The 26694-nt window shown below is 44.8% G+C and overlaps 1 protein-coding gene across 1 annotated transcript in view; it reads right to left on the bottom strand.

Moving 5' to 3' along the window:
• ELP2 (elongator acetyltransferase complex subunit 2) overlaps nucleotides 1-26694 on the bottom strand; it is a 196298-nt gene that overhangs the window by 6533 nt on the left and 163071 nt on the right. The window contains exons 15-21 of the mRNA XM_069730578.1: nucleotides 23361-23456; nucleotides 21149-21206; nucleotides 19914-19986; nucleotides 19499-19691; nucleotides 18215-18336; nucleotides 2660-2802; nucleotides 2137-2241 (exon numbers count right to left, since the gene is read on the bottom strand). Coding sequence (XP_069586679.1) covers nucleotides 2137-2241; nucleotides 2660-2802; nucleotides 18215-18336; nucleotides 19499-19691; nucleotides 19914-19986; nucleotides 21149-21206; nucleotides 23361-23456 — 790 coding nt within the window. The remainder of the gene's footprint in view (nucleotides 1-2136; nucleotides 2242-2659; nucleotides 2803-18214; nucleotides 18337-19498; nucleotides 19692-19913; nucleotides 19987-21148; nucleotides 21207-23360; nucleotides 23457-26694) is intronic.

The raw sequence follows: 26694 nt of genomic DNA, 5'->3' as shown, positions 1-26694 counted from the left end.
AATATATACCGTATATTTTTTTTCTTTATTTAGGAATTTTTTTTTTTTTTTTTACACATCTGAATATTTTTTTTTTACATTATGACATTGCCCCAGGGGGGGCATCATGTTATAGGGTCAGATCGCTGATCTGACACTTTGCACAGCACTGTGTCAGATCAGCGATCTGACAGGCAGGGCTGCAGGCTTACCAGCGCCTGCTCTGAGCAGGCGCTGGTAAGCCACCTCCCTGCAGGACCTGGAAGCAGCCCTGCAGCCATTTTGGATCCGGGGCCTGCAGGGAGAAGGAGGTAGGAGACCCTTGGAACAATGCGAGCACATTGCGTTGCTCTGAGGGTCTCAGGGAAGCACGCAGGGAGCCCCCTCTCTGCACGATGCTTCCGTATACCGCCGGAACACTAAGATCATGTTTGATCGTGGTGTTCTGGAGGTTAATGTGCCCGGAGTGGTCCGCGACCGCTCCTGGCACATAGTGCAGGATGTCAGCTGCGATAGTCAGCTGACACTCGTGCCGATCGCATATGACGTACTATCCCGTCAGTGGTCATACGGGCCCACCCCACCTCGACGGGATAGTACGTCATATGTCAGAAAGGGGTTAAATGATGGCAGCTGTGTACTGACTACTATATAACATGAGTTTAAATGTGATTGGCTAATTCTGAACACAACCACATACCCAATTTTAAAAAGGTGTTTACACTTACGCAACAACATTATTTTAGTTTTGATATTTTTATAGGTGGAAAAATTGTTCTTCTGTAACTTCCAGCTGATGAAGCGGAGTGGGAAAGGAGCCTGTGATAACTGCTTTGTCATGTTCCTCATTAACGTCTCCTTTTTGCAAATGGACTTCACCATAGCCATTGTCAAGAAGGCGTCTCCAAACAATTTGACACTGTCCAATCAGTGCTGGCAATGTCAGACTATGCAGAGACACACCATATTGATTGGGCACACTGTAGAAATTTGAAGTTATCAATTTAGTCACACGAAGAATAAAAGAGGGATGACAGGTTATTTAATGAAAATGCAAATTGCTTACTGAAATAAGAATGTAGACCAAGGGTGGGTAATGTCACTTTCTATGGACCCAGGCAGATTCCTGGGTACTACAATGCTTCAACCACCTGCCCCATTTTGCCAGTCGCTGGCTTTTTAATTTCTCCTTACACTTGCAATGAAGGCTTGGGGGAGGAGTTAGCGCTCTTTGCGCTCCCATCTCACTCAAGAAGACAGCAGCCCCAGTGTCTCCTATGTTATATATAAACACCAGTCCCAGTTTCTCCAATGTATATCCCAGTTCTAGTGTCTCTTATTTAATGTACTGAATACAGCAGTCTTGATGTCTCCAATGCAATGTATAAAAAGCAGTATCTTCTATGTGATCTATATAAAACAGTTTGTTCCTCCTATGTGATGTATAAACAGCAATCTGTGTCTCCTATGTGATTTACAGCCATTTCAGTGTCTCCTATATGATGTATATATTGCAGTCTCAGTGTATCCTATGTGATGTATACAGCAGACTTCCCACTGTTCTATAAATGTAACGTGCATTTTTTTTTACATCTATGTTCAGAAAAACTTACTGCTGTGATCAATTTATTACAAACATTATCTCCAAGAGTCGACTCCATTCCAGACGGATGAAAACTTGGGAAATCAGTTGCGAGCAGCAACATCATCAATACCACCTAACATCACACACCTCATCAAAGAAAGCAACTCTAGCTACCAAATGAGTTGAATTAATTAATTACTGGTTAGCACTGTTAATTTGCAGCTATGGGTCCTGGGTTCAAGTCCCACCAAGGACAACATCTGCAAGGAATTGGTATGTTCTCCCCATGTTTGCGTGGGTTTCCTCCCACACTCAAAGGCACGGTGATAGGTAATCTAGTTTGTGAGCCCCGATGGGGACAGTGCTGATAATGTATGTGAAGTGCTGCGGGATATGATGGTGGTATATAAGCAAAGCATAATACATAAATAATAAAATAAATGTTTGACCAAATATAGCAGGATCATTTTCAAGTTGATAATTTTGGATAGCTTACGAATTATATTATAAATATTGAAATGGTCCTTGGCAGAAAAAAGTACCCCACCCCTGATGTAGACAATGACACTCACCTTTGGTCTATCTCATAAGCTTTTATCCAGTCATTAGGCGTAATATTGTACTGCCATTTGTACAGATTAATCTTGCCATAGTCTAATCCAACAGCAATGATATAGCTAGATAAGAAAAAATTATGTCACTTACAGGTTCTCAATGTAATCTTAAATATATCTAAATAATGCACATAGTACACAGAAACTACAATCTATAAAGAACTGGAAGGCACGTTTACTTGTCTCATCACAGACATGGGAGCCACTGTAAGCGATCAGCTGAGCCCCCGGCAAACAGAAGATTTTGCCAAGGAAAGCCAGGGCCAACCAAGCATTTACTCTCTAACATTTAGCCATTTAGATGAATAGCTCAATTCTGATAGAGCAAGAATCTGCTTGTTGAGGTGCACCCTCTGATATCCGAATGCCCTAATACAGACATCCACATGCTTTATACTGGAGGATCTCATATCAATAATATATGAGGGAAGGGAAAACCACATCTTTAGATGAAGTTCACATAATCTATTTACATGATTACCTTCCTTGAGAAGCAATTACTTGGTTCACACTGACAGCAGTGACGGAGTCTTCTGTATCCAGAGGTGTAGAGCAAGGTTTCACAGATGAGCAGCTTTTCTCACCCATTTGATCAGACACCTCACAGTCACCCCATACAATCACCTAAATAATGGATATACAGAAAGCAATAACAATTAACATTGGAGGAAAAAAAACATTACGCTCTACACATCCACACAAAAGCATAGACGTCTGCGCATGACAAACATTTATCATTTATCCAGATTGAGATACAAATTGTTGGGACCACCAAAGATCACAGGAAATAACTGCCACCCTCATCTAAATAGAGTGGAGGTCACGCATGCACACTACTGCTCCAATCAAAGTCTAAGGGACTTGGCTATCCCAGTCAGTCCCATAGGCAATGAAAAAAAGGTAGTGTACATGCGTGACCATTGCTTTATTCTAGCAGGAGACAAAAGACCCCCATTCGATCAATCAGTGGGTGTACTAGCTTTGGGAGCACAAGCAATCATACATTTATCACATGACCTGTGCAATGCGGATACATATCATTCATGGGTTAATCCATTCAAATATAATGTTTGATGGTTTACACAATGTTTTAGGTTAATGCCATAGCAGGAAATTGCAGATCACTGTAAGCAGAAAAAAATAAATCTACGGTAAGTAAAGTTTCACCTTTAAAAACATTTTTATTATTATATTATGTCCAAAATTCTGTGGTGATTCATTTAATATGTTATTATTATTGCAATCTGAGCTGTTTTGCTGCAAAGTTCAAAACCCCCTGCAAGGCCATGGCGTTAAAGATGACCTATCACAAGGTTAAAGGTGTAAGGTCTGTGCTCCAACTTTATTCCTGCTGCTCCCTTGACTAATCCACTGTTAATTTATTCTTAAAACTCCCATGAAGTTACAGCAATATGGACCTTTTAAATTAGTGCTAACTTTTATGGTTTGTACCAAGTGGGCGTTGCTCACAACAATCTCTAGAGGAGTAGCTTTAGGCTGCACTGCTTTATTACTGTGAGAATCGCCACATTGAAAAAGAAAACGTGGCACTAAATAAAATGGCCCATATCTCTGGAACCATATAGTAAATATAAATGGATAAAGCAACTGACTATATATATATATATATATATATATATATATATATATATATATATATATATATATATATATATATATATATATATATATATATATATATATATATATATATAGTCAGTTGCTTTATCCATTTATATTTACTATATGGTTCCAGAGATATGGGCCATTTTATTTAGTGCCACGTTTTCTTTTTCAATGTGGCGATTCTCACAGTAATAAAGCAGTGCAGCCTAAAGCTACTCCTCTAGAGATTGTTGTGAGCAATATATATATATATATATATATATATATATATATATATATATATATATATATATATATATATATATATATATATAACGGTAGAGCAAAAACTTGTCTTTTTTGACCTGATGACAGGTCCTCCTTAAAATGTTCTGCAAAAATTGAATAAGAAACGTGACATATCTCAAACTGCAACCTATCGTCGTCGAAATTCAGGATGGATTGCAAACTGAAAACATCACTCGAGACGTCTCAAATGACAGAGAAGCAGCATCATAAACATGCATATCTCACTAAGGTGCCATAGCAAAACTGTCACATGGGAAAACAGGGATTTTTTGTGTACTCACCGTAAAATCCTTTTCTCCGACCCACTCACTGGGGGACACAGACCATGGGTGTATGCTGCTTGACACTAGGAGGCTGACACTAAGTTAACACAAAAAAGTTAGCTCCTCCTCTGCAGTATACACCCTCGTGCTGGCTCCCAGAGAGCCAGTTCGGTGCAAAAGCAGTAGGAACAAACAGTAACAACATAGAAGAGTGCAACATGTCAACTTAAAGGACAGGCAAAAGCCATATAAGCCAATAGGCTAACAGGGTCGGTGCTGTGTCTCCCAATGAGTGGCTAGGAGAAAAGAAATTTACGGTGAGTACACAAAAATCCCTGTTTCTCCATCGCCTCACTGGGGGACACAGACCCTGGCACGTCCCAAAACAGAAAGGATTAGGTTTCATGCAACAACTGCCTAAATGTGCGCCACCGCTGCATGCAGAATTCTTCTGCCCAGACTCGCTTCTCCTGAAGCCTGAGAATAGTATAGTGCTTTGCAAAGGTATGTAAATTGGACCAAGTCGCAGCTTTACCGACCTGCTCCGCCATTGCCAGATGCTGAATGGCCCAAGAAGCCCCCACCGCCCGAGTGGAGTGTGCTTTGATCACCACTGGGATGGACTGACTTCTGACTCTACATGACTCCTGAATGGTGGAACGAATCCACCTGGCTATCAAGGCCTTAGAAGCGGCAAGACCCTTCCTGCGACCTTCCGGGATAACGAACAGAGCATCTGCTCTTCTGAAGAATGCCGTCCTTGAGACGTACCTTCGCAGAGCTCCGATCAGGTCCAGAGTGTGGAGAGCTCTTTCAACCCTGTGAATAGGGGCTGGACAAAAGGAAGGAAGAATAATGTCCTTGTTAAGATGGTAGGATGACCTTTGGCAAATAGGACGGTGACGGCCTGAGGACAACCTTGTCCTGATGGAAATTAAGGAAAGGCGCAAGGCAGAATAAGGCGGCTAATTCCAAAACTCTCCTGATCAATGTGATCGCCACAAGGAAGGCAACTTTCCAGGACAGAAAAACCAACGAAATGTCCTGAAGCGGTTCAAAGGGAGGTTACTGAAGGGAACTTAGCACAAAGTTGAGGTCCCAAGTCTCTAAAGGCATGCAATAGGGAGGAGTGAAGTGTGACACCCCCTGAAGAAACGTTTTAACCTGAAGTTTTGACGCGATGCGCCTCTGAAATAAGACCGATAGAGCAGAGATTTGGCCCTTGAGAGAGCTGAGTGCCAGACCAGAGTCCAGACCAGCCTGTAGGAACTCTAAAATGGTCGGAACTGAGAAGACAAGAGGGGAAAGACCGTGATCCTTGCACCAAGCAAAAAATGTCTTCCAGTTACGATGATAGATATGGACTGATGAGGGTTTACGGGCAATAACCATAGTGGAAATGACTTGTTGAGAAAACCCAGCCTGGGTCAAGAACCAGCATTCAATGGCCACGCCGTTAAACACAAGGCCCCTGAGTTCTGGTGGTAGATCGGGCTCTGGGAGAGCGGATCTGGCTGATCCGGCAGCCTCCAGGGTATGTCGGCGACGAGGCGTACCAACTCTGCGAAACACGCACGGCGTCGCCAATCGGGAGCGACCAGCATCACTGGAACTCCTTCCCCCTTGATCTTCCTGATTACTTTGGTGAGTAACGGTAGAGGGGGATAAATGTACAGAAGGCAGAATTGGAGCCACAAAAGAACCAGAGCATCAACACTGATAGCTCTCGGATCTCGAGTCCTCACTATTAACTGGGGAACCTTGGCATTCAGTCTGGACGCCACGACATCTGGGATCCCCCAGCAAAGACAGATCTGGTTGAAGACTTCTGGATGAAGCTCCCACTCCCCCCGAGGAGAGACCCTGATGGCTGAGAAAGTCCTCCGTCCAGTTTTCCACTCCTGGAATGTGCACTGCTGAGATAACCGAGTGGTTGTTCTCTGCCCATCGAAGGATGTGAGTTACCTCAGACATGGCCGCCATGCTGCAGGTACCCCCTTGATGATTGATGTATGCCACAGCCATAGCGTTGTCTAATTGAATATGGGTGGGGTGACCTGCTAGAAGATGATGTAACTGTTGCAGGGCCAGCCGAAAAGCACAGATCTCCAGAACTTTGATCGGTAGCTTCGATTTCTAAATTGACCAACGGCCCTGAGCAGTGTGGTGGCGGAAGACTGCTCCCCAGCCCAAAAGACTGGCATCGGTAGTCACCACCAGCCATTGAACAGGTAGGAAAAACTTCCCCAGTTGAGGGAAGAGCTCAACGTCCACCACCTTAGAGCTCGTCTAACCTGCAGGGACAAGTGGCACCTGCAGTCGAGAGAGAACAGGTTTTTGTCCCAAACTGCCAGAAGGGCAGTTGGGCAAAAGGGACCGCTTCCATTGCAGCCACCATCTTTCATAGTAACCTCATTGCAAACCGGATGGAGTAAGGGGAAGACTGACAAAGCGCTCCGGCTCCTTGATGAAGGGCAAAGACCTTGTCTGGAGATAGAATTACCAGCCCCCGATATGAGTAGAGGAACATTCCTAGAAAGGAAATCTGTTGGGCTGGGACAGGAGAAAATTTGCTTAAGTTTACACGCCAGCCCAGGCGAGAAAGGGTATCGCAAGTAATGCAAACGGACTCCACGCAGTCGTGGAAAGACGGATAGAGCAGAACGATCACGCACGATGGCCATGACAGCCACCATGACCTTTGTGAAAACTCTGGGGGCAACAGCAAGGGCGAAGCGCAGGGCCGTGAATTGAAACTGCTGGTCACGAATGGCGAAGCGCAGGAATCTCTGGTGAGGGGGGAAAGCGGAATATGTAAGTAAGCGTCTCAGAAGTCAACTGAGGCCAAGAATTGACAAACTTGTTTAGAAGTTTGAGGTCTAGTATGGGTCTTAACTTTCCGCCCTTCTTTGGGACGACAAAAAGGTTTGAATAGAAACCCTGGAACCTTTCACTTTCTGGGACAGGGACAATGATGCCATTATGACGCAATGCATCTATGGCCTGGGAGAAAGCCTTGCCTCTGAAGAGTGAGGACGGGAGGGAAAGAAAGGTGAATGGGGGAGGGTAGCAAAGTCGATCTTGTATCCGGACGACACCAGATCTCTGACCCACTCGTCGGAGACGACGGAAAGCCAGACCTGACGAAAGAAGTAGGTGGCCGCCTACTCTGATGGTGTCGACCGGATAGCGCTGGTAGTCAACGTGGGGAAAATTTCTGAGACCTAGGACCTTTAGGTCTCGACTGCTTGGTTCGGGACTTCCAATGCTGGTTAAGTCTGTACGAGACCTGAGCTCCTCCATCCCTTCGTGGAGAACGTCCAGAACCGGACAAAGTAGTGGTAGTGGCCCAGCCTGGAGTGGAGCAAAAGGAACGGAAATGGATTTGTTGCTGTCTCCGAAAGGGATTCCTAAGTCTCTGTTGGGGAAGGAATTTACTCTTCCTTCCCGTAGCATCGGAAATAAGCTGATCCAGTTTTTCTCCAAATAAGCGACCGCTTTGATAAGGAAGGGAGGTGAGAGACTTTTTTGATGCAGAGTCCATCTTCCACTCTCTGAGACATAAGGTCCTTTTGATAGTGATGGCATTGGCTGCTGACTGAGCTGCACAACCGGCCGCATCCAGAGATGCATGTACCAGGTAATCGCCTGCCTGGGAAATTTTGTTGGCAAGATGCCTCTGGAGGAAGGTTACTGCTCCGAAGTGAAGCAGCTAAGATCTCTGACCAGAAAACCATTGCCTTAGCTGCCCATGCTGCGGCAAAGGATGGGTAATGAGCCGAACCTGAGGCTTCAAAGACAGAGCGAGCCAAACTTTCTATCTGACGGTCCGTGGGATTTTTGATGGATGAGCTTTTCGGCACAGACAAGAGAATTTTAGATGCTAGGTGGGACACTGGAGGATCTACCACCGGAGATTCAGCCCAATCTTTTTCAGATCAGCTGAAAAAGGATACTTTGCTTCAAGAGGCCTTTGTCCTGTGAAGAATTTATCCAGGCGTTCTCTGTGCCTATTAACTATGGCTCTAAATTCAGGATGAATAGCAAATGCCTTATGAGAGCTTTCAGTCCTCTTAAAAGACACGGTTTGATACGTAGCAGAGCCGGAATCTTCCTCAACCTTTAAGCCTGGTTGACAGCCTCAATCAGCGAATTCACTGTTTTCTGAAAATCTGGCGAATCCGGATCTAAGGAACCATCAGATTCACACTCAGATTAGCGTTCGCTACTGACCTATGGAGAGGGGGAGCGAGAAACAGAGCTCTGAAGCGACAAAGAACATGTCTGCTCAGGAGACGTGCTATGGATCCATTTTCTAGATGCCTGACGGCTTCTAGAGTGCTTTTGGCCCCTACTAACCGACTGCTTCCGGCTCGGGGAAGATCCGCCTACATCAGTCCTGCAAATGCTCCGGTCCCCCGAAGGATCACGGAGGGATTCAATCACTTTGGCTAGCGAAGTCATGGATTGAGACAGTGACGAAGCCCACTCAGGGGGACTAGGTACGCTGGGCTCAGTGGCAGCGGAGGGCTCCTGAGCGCAGTTGGGGTCACAGGCATGGCAGAGTGGTGAACTCTGAGCATTAGGAAACACAGACTGGCAGGAGGAGCATGAGGTAAAAAATATAGCCATAGTCTTGTTAGACTTTTTAGATGCCTTAGGCTGGGACATGATGTACCCATCAATGTGGCCCTACAATAACAGGGGCTGCTGTGAAGGGATACTATGGAGAAAAGGGGTTACAGCAGGGAGGAAGATGTATAATGCAGCTCTCCCTTACCCAGGTCAGTGTCCCCGCTCCTCCTGCTTTTCTCCAACTGCGTGGCCACAGCTCTGAGAACACTTTCTGATGGGACCTTTCCGTCCTTCCTGATGTCAGTTAGTGTGTCCTGAGGCAGTGTGGGAGGAGAAAAATGGCCCCCAAGATCAAACAGGCACTTCTCGTGCTGTGCGAGAAGCGCCAGGACCTGTGGGCGGAGCCTCCGCCTCACATCATTGCATGGGCGGAGATGGGGGTTGCGGCCTAGTACAGTGCCGAAGACAGGTACTAAATTTTCAGCCCCCGCCGGCACCAATGCAGGACTGGGCTGAATACGAGCCCCCACAGTGTCCCTTAACTAGCGCCACCCCAGACCGCCTGAAAGGAGACCACCAGCCCCGGCACTTACCCGGAGAAGCTGCCAGATAGCAGGTTAGGCAGCTTGCTGCAGGTTCTCCTGTGCTGCTGCTGGTCTGGACTGTGCAGGGTTAAGGGGGAAAAAACCCTCAATCCACCATCCCTCTAGAAGGGAGGTGGAGAGGGACCGTCCGCCTCCTTGTACCATCCGCTTTAACAGTGGTGGCGCAGTGGGGGCTGCTCGGACGCCAAAAAAGGGGCCGCTGTACATCCGAGGGGTTAAATCCCCTAGGATGGGACAGGGTTAAAGGTCTGGCACTAGGGCTGGCTGCAGAAGAGGATACGTGGAGGCGACACTCCATGTGCTCATTCGTTAGGGATGAGAGGAGATGGGTGCCCTAGAAGGGACCCGTCGCCCAAAAAATTCAGCCCAGGCTTGGAATCCCAAGTCGCAGGAAAGGACACGAGAGGCGACACTTTCCGTGCTCGCCTGTTGATTGTTCGGGGAGTGCGGACCCTTGAAAGGATCCATCTCCCCTTCATTCCACTTGGAAAAATGTAAAAATTGGTAAAAAATGTAAAATTAAAATAATAAAGATCTTTCTGAAGACCAGACCCCTTGACCCTCCTACGGACACTAAGCAAGAACTGGTTCTCTGGGAGCCAGCACGAAAGTGTATACTGCAGAGGAGGAGCTAAATTTTTTTGTGCTAACTTAGTGTCAGCCGACTAGTGGTAAGCAGCATGCACCCATGGTCTGTGTCCCCCAATGAGGCGAAGGAGAAAAATAAATATTTTTCCCCTACCTGAGTCATATGAAGGTTTTTATCTCCAGCTTCAAACTCATCCATGTATATTTGTATACCCTTTCTGCTCAGTCAGTCTCCGTGCCATGCTATAAAGCGGTCAGACTGACTGTACAGAAAAGGTATGTAAATTTGCATGGAGGATGAAGCTACAGCTAAAATCCTCGTGGGACTTCTGCAAAGAGCAGAAGATTTATTTCTTCTCATCTCACAGCCCTGTTCCAGTGGCTGAGTGAGGTATGTTTTTGTTCACTATGTTCCTCTTCTGTCAGTTGAGAAACGCATGTCAAGCCGTGATTTTTCAGCCTGCAACCCATCCTGACATATGACTAGGACAGTTTACAGTTTAAAATATGTCATGGGGGCAATTTTTATCACATTCTTGGAGAATCCATTTATTTTATGAAATTCTTCAATCACTAGCAGGATGTAACAGAATATTTGTTATGCAGTAAACTCCATAATAATTCAGTATACAATAAGTGACCTCTGGGTGTGTAAACCGTATCAATAAAAGGAGTAGTCTCCGAATGCACAACCCTATTTCAGAATGCATCCCCGATAAACCATAGACTTTGTCCAAACATTGGAAATGAAGTATTACATAACCACTATTAAGTTAAGCTGCAGTTCAGTTCTTCCAGGTCAACTCTCCGTTCTGGCAAATAGAGGTGGTTACAAAAGGGACGATTACCACTCTACCAACTGTTTAAAGCAACAATGGCTATCGGCTAAAGGCTGGCAGCACATTCCAGGTATATTTATGTTGCAATAAGTCACTGCATACCAACAATGCAAGACAGGAGAAGACATAGTCAGGGACCGTGCCAACAGTTGGAATTATACGTTAGCATAGTCTATAATATACCGTAGACTCTATAGGAGTGGAGCGGACGGCCAATCCTGAACAAGTCACTAACCAGCCTGCACATATTTGAAAGCTGTGGGGAAAAGGTGTTCCTTTCACCCACAAACGTTTTTAAATGCAATGAAGGCTCAGAATGGCAGGGAATTAAAGATGCACTTTAATATGAAGTCAACGTAAATGGCTAAGTATCCAGCTTAATAATAAAGGAGAAGTGCAGAAGAGTGTAAAGCGTACCTATCGTAAATATTATATTTTTTTCATTATAAGGTCCAGCATGGAAATTTATGAAAGTTTGTAAATGACTTCATTAGGCAATTTACCTTCTTGAGCCCTTTTCCGACATTGTCATTAATAATACATCCACTTGCCCTGGTACATATTGACGTGGGATGAATTATTACGTGCGCGCGATCGCAGCCGGGTGTCATCTGATTCTGACAGCTGACACATGGCACTAAGTGATAGCAGTGTTCCCGCACTCCTCTCTGTACTTTAACCCCCTAAATAACGCGATCGAACGTGATTGCAACATTCAAGGAGCAGGTAGAGAGATGACAGCCACTCTGCCCTTGGATCAGAGACCCCGCGGCATGAAACCGGGGTCCCGATTGTTGACATGGTGGCCCGATGTAGTCATGATCCAGGTCACTAGAGCATGACCAGCAACTTAATCTGTCAGTGCAGAGCTGACAGTTTGGATAGCATAGGGATGTTGCTGCATCCTCATGATATACAAGCGCTCAGCTTGCAAAAAATGATAGTCCCATAGTGGGACAAAGTAAAAAAGTTAAAAAAAAAGTGTTATTTTTTTTTATCCCCTTTCTGACCTCGGACGGGTTAGTACGTCCGAGGTCAGATCCCCTGCTTTGATGTGGGCTCCGGCGGTGAGCCCACATCAAAGCCGTGACATGTCTGCTGTTTTGTACAGCTGACATGTGCGTGCAATAACGGTGAGTGGAATCGCGTTCCAACTGCCGCTATTAACTAGTTAAATGCCATTGTCAAACGCTGACAGCGACATTTAACTACCGCTTCCGGCCATACAGCCGTAAATGCGCGCCTCGCCGACCCCGTCATGTGATCGGGGGTCAACGATGCAACGGCATAGTAACCAGACGTCTCCTTGAGACCTCTATGGTTGCTGATGCCGGCTTGCTGTGAGTGCCACCCTGTGGTCGGCGTTCATAGCAAGCCTGTAATTCAGCTACATAGGAGCGATCTGATGATCGCTGCTATGTAGCAGAGCCGATCAGGCTATGTCAGCTACTAGCCTCCCATGGAGGCTATTGAAGCATGGCAAAAGTAAAAAAAAAAAAAAAATGTTTAAAAAAATACAAAATAAATAAAAAAAATTTAAAAGTTTAAATCACCCCCCTTTCGCCCCAAAATAAAACAATAAAAATAAAATCAAATATACACATATTTGGTATTGCCGCGTTCAGAATCGCCCAATCAATAAAAAAAAAGGATTAACCTGATCGCTAAACGGCGTAGCGAGAAAAAAGAATTGAAACGCCCAAATTCCAATTTTTCGGTCACTACGACATTGCATTAAAATGCAATAACGGGCGATCAAAAGAACGTTTCTGCACCAAAATGGTATCACTAAAAACATCAGCTCGGCACGCAAAAAATAAGCTCTCACCCAACCCCAGATCACGAAAAATGGAGACGCAGAGTTTTTTTTTTTTTTAAGCAAAGTTTTGAATTTTTTTTCACCACTGACAGAAAAATAACCTAGACATGTTTGGTGTCAATGAACTCGGAATGACCTAGAGAATCATAACGGCAGGTCAGTTTAAGGGTATGTGCCCACGCTGCGGATTTTGTTGCGGATATTTCCGCAGCGGATTTGGAAAATCCGCAGTGCAAAACCAAAGCAGGCTGGAGTCCGTCGTCACCACATGCCAGTGAACTGGAAGGAAGGACCTGCCCTGGGAGATGAGAGGTGACGTCAGCCACCAGTTGAGGGACCATTTGATCTGGGGAGAAAGCAAAATCGGACAATCCAGAGAGAAGACAGACCTGTCCCACTGTGATAGAATAGCCTGCTGAAGAGGTCTTGAGTGAAATTGGGCAAAGGGAATCGCTTCCAATGTTGCAACCATCCTCCCCAGAACCTTCATGGCCAATCGGAAGTAGGGAAGCCGAGGACCCTGGAGCAAGCGAACTTCCCGACGAAGGATGGATCTCTTGTCTTCGGGAAGGAAGACTCTGGTCTGACGAGTGTCGAAGAGCATGCCCAGAAAAAGGAGGCGCTGAGAAGGAAGAAGGCAGGACTTCTTCCTTTTAACAAGCCACCTGAAATGGGCTAGAGTGTCGAGGACGATGGACAGACTTTCGTGAGCCTGAGAAAAGGACGGAGCCTTAATGAGGATGTCATCGAGGTACGGAAAAAGTACCAGGCCCCTGACCCTCAAGAGGGCTATCAGCGCTGCCATGATCTTCGTGAAAACCCTTGGAGCGGTTGCGAGACCGAACGGCAGGGCGAAGAACTGAAAATGCTCCTGATGTACTGCAAAACGCAGGAATCTTTGATGTCCCGGGAATATAGGGACACGGAGATAGGCGTCCTGGATGTCTATGGAACACAGAAATTCCTGAGCCTCCATGGAAGCAATTACTGAATGAAGGGATTCCATCCTGAAGTGTCTCAGACGAACCCTCTTGTTCAGCAATTTGAGTTCCAGAATGGGACGAACCTTGCCATCTTTTTTCGGTACCACGAAAAAATTTGAATAGAATCCTGTGAACCGTTCTTTCTCTGGGACGGGAACGATTACCCCGGATTTGAGGAGGGAAGCGATGGCTGTAAAGAAACCCGGTACTAGAGCGGGGTCTCTTGGAGGTCGGGATTCGAAGAAACGATCCCGGGGCCGTGAAATGAATTCTATTTTGTATCCTGAGGATACAACTTCCCTGACCCATGCGTCCTCTTCTGAAGAGATCCAGACGTCCCTGAAGAAGAGAAGACTGGGAAGTGGGCTGGGGTCTAGTCGTGATTCATGCTGAGGTGGATCGTCCAGTCCTAGACCTGGAGGATCTACCTTGGGAGTAGCGGGGACACCAGGAAGGATTGGGTCTGAAGCATACCTTCTTCTTCACTTGACAGGCCTGTGGCCTCTGCTGTTGGGAAAAAGAATCGGACGCCGCAAAGCGGCGAAAGGGCTGAAAAGGCCGAAATTGCCGCCTAGGGGGAGGCCAGTGAGGTTTGGACTGGGGAGAAGAGAACTTGTGCCCCCGGTGGCGTCTTTAATAATTTGGTCCAACTTGAAACCGAAAAGACGTAAACCTTGAAAGGGCAGGCTGGTAAGGGACTTTTTTGATGACAGATCCGCCTGCCAGTCCTTGAGCCAAACGGTGAGACGTATGGCCACAACATTATTGGATGCCTGAGCAGCACAAGACGCGGCGTCCAGGGAGGTGGAAACCAAATATTCCCCAGCGTCAGAAATTTGGATGGCGAGGTCCGCCAGCTGTTCTGGTGGGGTTCCCACCTGAATGCCCTGACGGAGTTGATTGGCCCATTACATACAGACTTCGAAACCCAGGTGGAAGCAAAGGCCGGGCATAGAGAAGATGCGGCCGCTTCGAAAGCAGACTTTGCGAAGGATTCAATGATCCTGTCGTTGGAATCTTTCAGAGACGCCCCTCCAGACAGCGGGTGGACTGTGTTGGTGGAAAGTCTAGAAACTGGCGGATTCACAGAGGGGGAAGAAGTCCAGTTGGCGATGAGATCCGGAGGAAGAGGATATAAGACGCCAGGCGCTTTCCTCTTTGAAAGCGTCTGGTCGGATTCTCTCTTTCTCTAGACAGAAGTTCATCAAATTCAGGATGAGGAGCGAAAACTTTGGGAGGTGGTCCAGACCCTCTAAACGAAACCACCTGATCTGCGGGTTCCGTAGAGGACTCTTTGATGCCACAGGTTTGATTGATCGCTCCCATGAGACTCTGAACCGTATCCCTCATGCTAGCGATTTGGTTCGAGTCCAGCTCCCAATTATCCTCCCAAGGAGCATCAGAGAACGCCTTGCCTGACTCAGGGGAGGAGGAGCGGGGAGAAGTCGACCGCAGAGAAGGACCGTGAGGTGAGATGGAAGGGGAAGAGGACTCAGACCGGCGCTCCTGTCTGGATCTTTTGCAGCCTATAGTGGAAGGCTCAGACGGGGCTTCCTGCGACCAATTGGCTACTGCGGAGGTCTGCAGGGGTAACCGATCAAGCACGGACACAAGGGTCTGGGACACCCGTGTTAAGTCCGCTACCGATTATGACAGAAAGGAAATCCAGCCTGGGGTGGGGACTTCACTCTCAAGTGGAGAAGCAGGGGGATCCTGGGCGGTGGGCATAATGGGGTTGCTGCAGGCCTGACAGAGGGGAGAGGACTGACCTGAGGGAAGCTTGCAGTTACAAGACGAACAAACAAAGTGTTTGACTAGGGCAGAGGAAGTAGAGGAAGAAATAGTAGGACAAGAGCGACCTCCCTTAGAATTAGACCTGATAAAACGAGCCCCTAATAAATGCCAGGGGACAGAAGGGCAGTGGAGAGTGTGAGTCTGCAGTGCAGAGCTACTCACGGCAGACAAATCGGTGTCCTCTGCACGACTTGGAAGATGCTCTTCAGGGACGGCAGTCAGGGGCACCCTTGTATCCGGAGCTCTTGTGGGCTGACAAAAACCGCTGGGACATGGCGATTGCAAGGGGGACGAGGATGCCAGGATTGGGATGGGCGGAGTAAGGCATTCATGGTGCCGAAATGCTTCCTGCAGCGGCGCAGTGAGTAGTGGGCGGAGCTAAACCACCTGTGGAGCACCAAGATGACACCGGTGGGCGGGGTTATTGGCAGAAGGGCTGGAGAAAAAGCCTGCCCGAAAGAAAAGGAAGTGTGCGGAGTTGCGGGGCCGGAAGTAGGCCTGCGCAGAAGCCGGGGCCTAAATTAGAGGCCGGCGACCGCTGGAGAAAACTGCGATGCCGGAGCGGTGCGGCAGCATGCCAAGGCTGCCGCGCCGGGACAGAAGACAGTACGGCCGCCGGGAAAATGAGGAGCGCGGCTGCCTGCGAGGGCTGCCGAACCGGAACAGAAGGCAGAGCGGCCGCAGTCGCGGGGAAGGAATAAGCTACCTGCAAGGGTCGCCACGCGGATACAGCGACGATCCCTGCCCCATGCGGTTGCCTGCAAGCAACGAGGAGCCAGGTATCCTGGGAAAAAAACTCTCACCCCTTGATCGCTGCTGAAAAGGGCCCCTACATCTGCGTCCCCTTTGAATGCCAATCTGGGATGGAATGGGAAATACTCACGTCAAACATCCCACGCCGTTACTAACGTTAAGAGAAATCAGACGTCCAGGGAGCTGTGATGGACGTCATCGTCTCCGCAACCGACAGGCTCTGGTGGGCGAGTGGGTGGGGGACAGAGCTAGGACCGGTCTTCTAAGCACGCTTCTGTGCTAGGGTCTTGGTCCTGCTATAGGATCTATGAGGATACGGGGTGGCAGTACACGCCGTACTCATAGTCCGTATTGTGGGATTACAGTTGTGACTGTTCATACTATATCCTTTCGGAAAACCTGAAAGAAAACGACGCACATTGAGGTAGACATGGGTCTAATGAAAGATCCGTGTCCACCTCCTACTGACACTAAGCTAAACTGAAGTTCATAATGCCAGTTGGTGGGGTGTACACTGCAGAGGAGGAGCTAACTTTTTTTGTGCATAGTGTCAGCCTCCTAGTGGCAGCAGCATACACCCATGGTTCCTGTGTCCCCCAATGAGGCGATAGAGAAAAAGTTATGGCTCTGGGAAGGAGGGGAGCAAAAAATGAATACGGGAAAAAAAAAAAAAAAAAAATATATATATATATATATATATATATATATATATATATCTCAAAAGATATTGTACTCATAAATAAATATATGTGTATATGTATGGAAAAAAAAAATGGTTGCTGTGTTCAGAATGACCTGACCTATAAAACTGTCCCTCTGTTTAACTAGTAGGTCAGTTTTATAGTTAAATCTAGTTGAAGTCCTCCTCCAAGATAGCGCGGCCCATGCCTGTGCAGTAGCAGCTATTGGTGATCGCCAATAGCTGCTACTGCACAGGCGCTGCCATCTTGGAGGATGACTTTTTTTTTCATAGCAAGATGGCGCCGCCTGCACAACAGCAGCTATCAAATCACCTTTATATACACCGATAGCTGCTACTGTGCAGGAGCGGAGGGTGCCATTTTATAATTGATTTTATTATACTCCTCAGAAAAACAAAGCACATTTATTAACTGCACACTAAACATGCGCTTATGCTGCAGCGCGTGGCTGACACCTACAGCGCGTGGCTGACACCTGCCTGCAGAAGGTTTTTTTTTTTTTTCAGTATGTACATATATTCATTATGCAAACTATGCGGCAGGTCAGTGAGGGATCAGTGACCAGTCAGCAGTCTGCATTGTGACTAACTAATCAGAGCACCAGATGCAGACCCCCCACAGGTCGCCCTGGAGAACGACCATATCATTAACTAAAAGCTACAATAAAGATTAATCAACAACCACCAGACGGATTTCATCAACCAAGGTATCATTTTAATCAGTATAACGGCGCAGACCTGACACTGTCTGTAGGTTACTGTGCAAAATCCTGCTGACAGGTTCCCTTTCAAGCTATGATGACTGCAGCCTTTTTCTATTTCAGTTTCCGATGCTAAAATCCTCAGTAATAGGCAGGGCTGTGGAGTTGGAGTTGTGTAGTCAGTATAAAATATATAATAAATTGGGTTCAGTAGTTCAGTGCATGATGTGCTGTAAATATTTTCATAATAATTTGGGAAAGTTATGAAATGTCTTATAAACGTCTGTTCTATACCTGATGTAAAGAACTGGGCTTTTAGTTTAGATGAATCTGTGCTGCACTTCATGTACCTGCTCAGTAGTGCGGCAGGGCTGTGGGGTTGGAATTCAGGGAAATTGAGGAGTTGACGTCGGAAGTTTGGCTTATTAACGCCACAGCCCTGGTAATCGATGGACAAGGTGTAAAATAATGTGCTGTGATCCAATTTACCGTATCCACACACCTTTTTGTCTCTGCTTCCTGTTACAAAGAATTTGCTGTCTGGAGTCCAGTCACATGACCAAATGATTCGAGAATGGACAGATGTACTCTTATCAGTGTTTGCATACAATCTGAACTGGAGTGCTGTTTAAGGAAGAAAAAAAAAAAAAAAAAAAAAAAAAAAGAGATAAAAGTTACAACATAACTTAGGTGAAACTCTAGTAAAAATGAAGGCCCGGATCATAAAGACTGGTGTTTTGCATGTCTTACTGGAGGAGTAAGATGTGTCAAATTTATTAAGAAGCAATCACCTCCAAACTAATTTGGCACATCTGTCATCTGCTGCTTGCCCCCACCTGAAATTACATGTATGTTTATCTTAATATATACTACTTTTGTGGTATAAATTTGGATAATTTTGTTAGATATGCTTTGTCATGCCAAATCCGAGCCAGGCCCATTTTTTAAAAAGTGCTGTCCCAGAATGGTGTATAAAAGTCAAAAACAAGTTGTTGGGCATTGTGGCATCCTCTATAACCAGTCCATTCATCTGAACGTAGTGCCAGTATTCTGCTGTTAGTGCCTGCTAGGCAATGGGAAAACAGACTCTAATATAAAGGCTCCTTCTCAACCTTCAGGCTGAGGTTATGTATACACCTTTACCACCTAAAGATGAGTACAAAGTACTCATAGACCACTATAGCACTCAAAATGTAAAATCAATAAAGTTTATTGAACATCAATATTAAAAATACATGATAACATATGCATGTACAGCAGTGGTGATACATTAACATATATCACATAGCATTGTCTCGTATATACATGTATTCTAATCCCCTATGAGCTTCACAAAACATCCTATAAGGTCTCAGTCTCATATACATATTCATACCCGGATGAAGAAAACGTAACATTAGGGATGTCCATGTAGAGATTGTAAATCAATGCTTACCCATTATGAGTCACAGACACCACCGCACAAAACGCCCCGATGCGCGTTTCGCCCACGTGCTTTCTCAAGGGGAGTGTATATGTATACACCTTTGTAGCATGACTATTTACAAGTTACTATGGTGTCAAAGACCAATTCACAATCGTTGGACATAGAAAGTGATTATTTTGGTCGAGGAACATTACACATATATAGGATTAATAAGATTACACTAAGTTTACTGAATTGGGGACCTCGGGTTAGAAGTAGTACAGTAATAAAATATACTTATGTGCCACTGACATGTTACATTTTTTTCGGGCCAGATAACCAATTAGCAGTGCAGACAAAAGCCCATCTGCTACTACGTACCTGACTCTGTGGGAATTTCCTCCTGCTTCCTCCACAGGGACCAATTTCTATCTCTGGAAACTGCTAATAGGAATTTGTCATTGGGAGAAAATGCCATCTGAGTAACAGTCAGGTTGTGAAACGACAAGGTCTGGATCTGCTTCCAGCTTGTGGTACTCCACAGAATAATTGCTGCGTGTTCTTTTTTGGAAGCCTAAATAGGGGTAAAGAAAAAAAAATGAAAGTGGGTCAAACCTGTGCCAGCCTGCGCGATCCGAACATATTAAGGGCTCACAGCACAAAGTATCAGCAGCAGAATTGGAAATATCTTCTTATAATGAGACATAAAATTTACAAATGGGAAATATGTAGGTATAACTTAAACATGGGGAGGTGAACGGCCCCATCAGCACGCTATGCTTATTTCTCCTATTACCTTACATGCAGAAGCAATGATTGTTCTAGCATTGTTACAAGCTACAGCAAAAATTTCATAGCCGTGTCCGTACCTAGAAAGTGAAAACAAAGAACAAATTAAGAAAACTTTGGGGGCTGATTAATCAACACTGTCTAATTCTTAAGAGTCTTAAAATGAACAAGTTTTTATCATAGTGGTTCACCCACTTCAATAAACTGGCGCATCTTTAGACTGTCCAGTTAAAGCTTACTATGAGCCACAATTTGGGGGCATTTTTCAGCAAATAAGGTGGCATACTAGACCACGTGCCTTTCAATAAAGCAATGTTTATTTTCAGCAAAACCTCACCCCTTGGTGAGCCAAAGTTTAGAAAGCATCAAACACACTAAAATATAATGCAAGTTCCAAAAACAGTATTTTGGCACAAATTGTGGCAGAATCCTTGCATATTTAGCTTGGTACATCTCCCCCTCATTTCTCAGATTTCAGTCCAGTGTCAACAGGATTTTTTAAAAGACAAGTCAAGGGATATTTATGAAATAAAGAAATTACTGTCACTCACTCTACGCCCATGACTACAGGAGGTGATATCCCATCCATCAGTCACTTGATCGAGCAGCCAATCAGTGGTCGCTTTCAGATGACTGAATGAGATGCCATCACATCTGGCCCTGTTAGAGACTTCCAGAGAGGTGGACTTTGGAGTAGTCAGTAACAATTATTTCTTGATTTTATAAAGGTCTCTTTATTCTGGTAACTTTTAAAAAAGTCCTGACAAACCGCTTTACTTTACATTACAGAATTGTGATGGCAGGTTTTCTTAAAAATTAAAGACATGGCTTTAATGGCGCTGTAATACAGATTACATTGATATCTTTGGTGAAGAAATCCACTTTGCGGTTGTTCCTTAATCACTGGTCACTGCTGAGATTTCTAACAGGGGAGGCTGGTCATTCACAGACCGGAGGCAGGCTGGGCGACCAGGAAATCGCAGACAGGGAGGAGAAGACCAAGTGCACAGTTCGGACCCTGTGCATCGAAACACAAAGAAGATTTCTTCACCCAAGGTATCAACGTAGTCAGTATTACAGCGCCATTACATCCATGTCTTTATTTTACACTACACAATCGAGCTAACAGGTTCTCTTTAACAGAAGGCCATATTGTGAGAAGAGTAGGGATTTATAAAGAACACCCTCTGTAGAGAAATATAGAAAACTATATAGCTGAAAAACAATATCCAAAAAACTTACAACTTTTGAACCTCAGGCCACAGTGTGTTCTGCAACAAGTGATCTTCTGTTGGGGGCTCTGCAAAAAACAGATTTTATTTACTAATGTTATACTGAGCAAGAAGTGGATGTACACTTTTATTGGCATTAGTGGAATATTTACATAGAAATGTAATCACTCTAAAACAAATACTATCAGATATCACAATGATAAAACTATGCTTCAATCCTTCTCGATTGTAAAATAAAAAGGTATGCAAAATACTAAAATCAATTTTAATGTCTTCTCTTTTACAACATTTTGATTTCAGTAGTTACTGTAAAGTGTAGTCAGATTTAACGTCACAGCAAATGAATAGAGAGAAAAGGAAAATTGATCCAGCTTCTGATAAAAGTCCAAGATTTCTCAGCTTTGAGAAAGCACACTGTTGAGTGTTTGAAAGGTGTTGCTACACATGCCTGTGTGTGTACAATCTTCTGCCATGACCTTTTTTCATACAACTTAATACATTTTGGACTTTTATCAGAAGCTGGATCAATTTTCCTTTTCTCTCTATTGATTGGACGTGAGACTACACGGGTTCCGTGCTTCTGCACACCACATGCCGCTACAGGGGAGCTGTTTTTTTCTTCTTTTTCACAACAAATGAATGCCTTTATTGCCAATCTGTCTTGTTGTTTCAATTGTAACAAGACCAAAACATACAACATCCATACGGATCCAGAGCCGACTGCTCCGGAGGTCTTCGCTGGCTCTGGATGCAGTGTCTGCCCTATTCAAAAGCCACAGCAGCAATAGTGCTTGTTAATGTTTCTCCACCCTCTTGTAGTCACCTAACCCAGAGGTCCCCAACTCCAGTCCTCAAGGCCCACCAACAGGTCATGTTTTCAGGATTTCCTTTGCATTGCACAGGTGATGCAATTATTACCTGGGCAAGACTAAGGAAATCCTGAAAACATGACATGTTGGTGGGCCTTGAGGACTGGAGTTGGGGACCCCTGACCTAACCTATTCAGCAGTGCTGTGACTTTCACAAGAGGTAGACACTGCTTATGAAGCCAGTGCAGACCTGGGAGTGGCTCCAGAAGTTGGACACATTGATGTTCAAGATTTTGTAAGTAGAGGATATGGTGCCAGATCTCTATACCAATTCCTTAAACGTTGGTCAGGACACTCGAAGAGCGGCGCATTTCTTTATTCTCTGCACTAATTTCCTGAACGTACATACAGTGTAGACAAAGGAAATATAAATTAGCACCCTCCCCATCCTAAAGCCCCAGGGCTGCTGCATCAGTGCATATGCAAAGCAGTGAGAGAAACTTAAAGGGAACCTGTCAGCTAATCAATGATGCCCAAATCCAGAGCAGCATGAATCAGAGCCCAACTTCACAAATGTCCAATCATTTTAGAGACAGCATAGTTTGAAGATCTGGCGGAGATCATAATTGAACAACAGACTAGTCTGGAACCACACCATCCCTGGCCAGCTTTTCCTTTCACAGCTCCAGGTGATTGACAGGTCTCTCCCATAGAAAGAGACCTGTGAAGCACTTGGAGCAGTGCTAGGAAGGGCCAGTTGGGGTGGCACCAAATTAGTCTCATCTTCAACTATAGTTCCTAGCTGGATCTTCAAACTATATTTTCTCTGAAACCAGGTGTGGAGACAGAGAGGGCCACTGTGCAAGAACAGTATATGGACCCTTTGCAGTGCAAGAAAGTGTCTGTGACAGAAGCTGCTTGCTACATTGGAGGTGGAAGTTGGCCTACCTATTGGGCCCCTGTGCGGCTGTACAGGATGAACCAATGGTATGTCGGCGCCAGTCTGAGACACCGAAGCGCTTCAGAAAAAAAGCATATCTGGCTACAATTATGTAGCCAGGCTCTGATTCATATTGCTGTGGTGTAGGCAGCATGAATCAGGTGTAAGGTTCCCTTTAATCTTACTATCATGATGACTGGACTGCATACCCGTTTCAATCATACAATGCAATATGACAAAGCCAAAAACACAGGTTGCTGCAGTACAAGAAACCTCTAGTACTTGCTACACAATAAAAAGTGAATACTGGTGTATCAATTATTGCATAAAAGACATTACTTCAGTTAATAACATGCTCTTTGGGATGTCTTTGTGATGCTGTCAATTTTACAATACAAATGTCAACATTTCATTCATATTACATAATGTTATAATCTCTGATATACTTAGAAGACTAGGGATTGTTCACTGACCTGTAAGTACATGAGGCTGAAAATAAGGCTGTGAATACTGGTCAGATGCACTGCTGACCGTCACTTCCTCTTGTAGAGATGGTGCATTCAAATCGCCTTGATAAAAGTAAGGAAATAGCTGACCATACACTAATCACTTGCAATAATGAAATGCAAAATAAAAGGACAACAAAAATCTAAATACAATGGCTTGCGAAAGCATTCACCTCCTTGGCATTTTTTATGTTTTTCTACCTCACAGTCAGGATTTTCACTGGTTTTTTTAGGATTAGCATTAGTTCATGTGCAGAACATGCCCGCAACTGTGAACATTTGGTTTTCTTTTCATTGTGAAGCAAGAGAGAGCTTATTTTTTCAGCAATTACAGCTGCAAGTCACTTTGGATAAGTCTCTATGAGCTTTCTAAATCTTGCCAATAGGATTTCTACTCATTCCTCAAAGCAAAACTGCTCTAGCTTTTTTGGCAGACGCGGTACTGTATAAGGTACGCGTCTCTGACTGGGGAGCACACAGAGAGCTGCACGTAAAGGTGGTCTGTGCCAGTTCCCCCCTAGCATCACTCCCCCCCCCCCTTTAGTGATGCACTAATTGGAAGACCCCCAGCCGGCCAGTGGGCACTAGAGGGGAGGGGTCCTACGGCCACTCCTACAGGGGTTAAATCCAGGTGTCCGGCCGAGAACTTTCTCTTTCACTCTCGGCGGGACACCTGGAAGCGTTTGTCCCACCCACCCTCCTTTTAAAGGCTAATTATGATACTAACCCGCAGGAGAATGTAAATGTGTAAATTATGTTGTAATATTTAAAAAAAAAAAAAAAAAAAGTGTTTTTTTTGCATACGTATGTGATATAACTAACCCTGGTAACCTTTATTAAGTCACAGCGGAAGAAGCGGGGGAGGGCAAAGGTCGTAACCGCTCGTTGGGCCAATTCCCCTGTCGATCACGGACAGGAGCTCGGCGCGAGCCGCTCGTTACGATATGTAATTGCCCTTTCTCTGCTTATTTAATTAATAAACTGTGACCGACCTGTTCAACCCACCTAGGACTGTGTGTGTTTGATTACGGGACTGATGGGAGGGGGGAAGGCACTGGTTACGACACCCAGGTCTCCACAGTCTAAGATAGATGGTCTCCTCTAGTGAACAGCAATCTTCAAGTCTGATCACAGATGCTCAACAGGATTAAGGTCTGGGTTTTGACTAGGCCACTCCAAAACATTTACACGTTTTCCCTTAAAAAGTGTTGCTTTAGCAGTATGCTTTGGGTCACTGTCTTGTTGGAAGGTGAACCTCGGTACCAGTCTCATATCAATGACAGACAAACAGGTTTTGCTTGAGAATATCCCTGTATTTAGCATCATCCATCTCCCCCTTGACTCGGACCATTTTCCTTGTTCCTGCTACCGAAAAACATCCCCATAGTGAAACAGCAACAATGGTATTCTTGGGGTAATGAGCTGTGTTGGTTTGGCGCCAGACATAGCGTTTACCTTAGTGGGCAAAAAGTTACATTTTGGTCTCATCTGACCACAGCACCTTCCTCCATACTTTTGGTGAGTCTCCCACATGTCTTTTGGCAAACTCAAAACAAGCCTTACAATTTTGGTGTGTACATAAAGGTTTTTTTCTGACCACTCTTCAATAAAAGCCACCTCTATGGAGTGTATGGCATATTGTAGTCGTATGGACAGATACTCCAGTCTCTGCTGGGAACTCTGCAGAGATTGGTATACTTGATTTTTTTTTACAACCTAACCCCGACTTGTACAGTACTTCTCAACAACTTTGTCCCTGACTTTGGTCTTCATAGTATTGTTCGGTTAGTGGTGCCTCTTGATAAATGGTGTTGCAGCCTCTGTGGCCTTTCCGAAAAGGTGTGTATATACTGACTGACCATGTCACACTTAGATTCCACACAGTTGCACTTACTTTCACTAAGCATGTGACTTATGACAGTAATTGCTTGCACCACAAATTTTTAGGGGCTTCATAGAAAAAAGGTTGAATACCTATGCACATGACAATTTGTAGTTTGATTTTATCCGATAAATTTAGTTTAAGCCTATTTTCTCACTTCACCAACCTTGACTATTTAGTGCTAATACATCACAGACAAATCAGATAACAAAATTATTTAACCCCTTAGTGACAGAGCCAATTTTGACCTTAACCCCTTCATGACCTTGGGATTTTTAGTTTTTCCGTGTTCGTTTTTCACTCCCCTCCTTCCCAGAGCCATAACTTTTTTATTTTTCCGTCAATTTGGCCATGTGAGGGCTTATTTTTTGCGGGACGAGTTGTACTTTTGAACGACATCATTGGTTTTAGCATGTCGTGTACTAGAAAACGGGAAAAAAATTCCAAGTGCGGTGAAACTGCAAAAAAAGTGCAATCCCACACTTGTTTTTTGTTTGGCTTTTTTGCTAGGTTCACTAAATGCTAAAACTCGTATATAGTTAAGTAAATAAGGCAGCACACTGCAGCGCTAAAACATGTAAACTTGAAATACGAAATTTGAACTGCATTACTGCACTAGAAATATGAAAAATGAGAGCTTTTAGCGCATAAAAATGGCCAATTTTATGTGTACCTGGTAGCCCTTTAAGGCATCTCTCTTATACCAGGTCCTACGCTTGCCTTACCTCGCTGAGAATAAACGTCTCCATCTGAATGGGTACATGTGAAACCTCTTCTCAGACTAAAATTCTCTCTCTCTGTGGAGGGGTATTGGACCTGCTGTAATTAAAACACCTGAAGCTAGGAGGCCTCCGATTTCTAGTGCAGTAATGCAGTTCAAATTTCGTGTTTTCAAGTTTACATGTTTTAGCGCTGCAGTGTGCTGCCTTATTTACTTAACTATATACGAGTTAGCGACTCTAGGTTCAGCACCTGTTCACACTTAGTCTATGTTTGGATGTGCCGGTCAGGTTTTTGAAATAAATGCTAAAACTGACCTGCCATTATGATTCTCCAGGTCAGTACGAGTTCATAGACACCTAACATGACTAGGTTATTTTTTATCGAAGTGGTGAAAAAAATTCCAAACTTTGCTAAAAAAAAAAAAAAAAATTGCGCCATTTTCCAATACCCGTAGCGTCTCCATTTTTCGTGATCTGGGGTCGGGTGAGGGCTTATTTTTTGCGTGCCGAGATGACGTTTTTAATGATAGCATTTCGGTGCAGATACGTTCTTTTGATCGCCCGTTATTGCAATGTCGCGGCGACCAAAAAAACGTAATTCTGGCGTTTTGAATTTTTTTCCCGCTACGCTGTTTAGCGATCAGGTTAATGTTTTTTTTTAAGTTGATAGATCGGGCGATTCTGAGTGCGGCGATAC

Source organism: Ranitomeya imitator, chromosome 6 (genome assembly GCF_032444005.1).
Source record: "Ranitomeya imitator isolate aRanImi1 chromosome 6, aRanImi1.pri, whole genome shotgun sequence".
Taxonomy (NCBI): domain Eukaryota; kingdom Metazoa; phylum Chordata; class Amphibia; order Anura; family Dendrobatidae; genus Ranitomeya; species Ranitomeya imitator.
The sequence above is the reverse complement of the archived record's forward strand: the minus strand, read 5'-3'. Positions and strand labels throughout refer to the sequence as shown.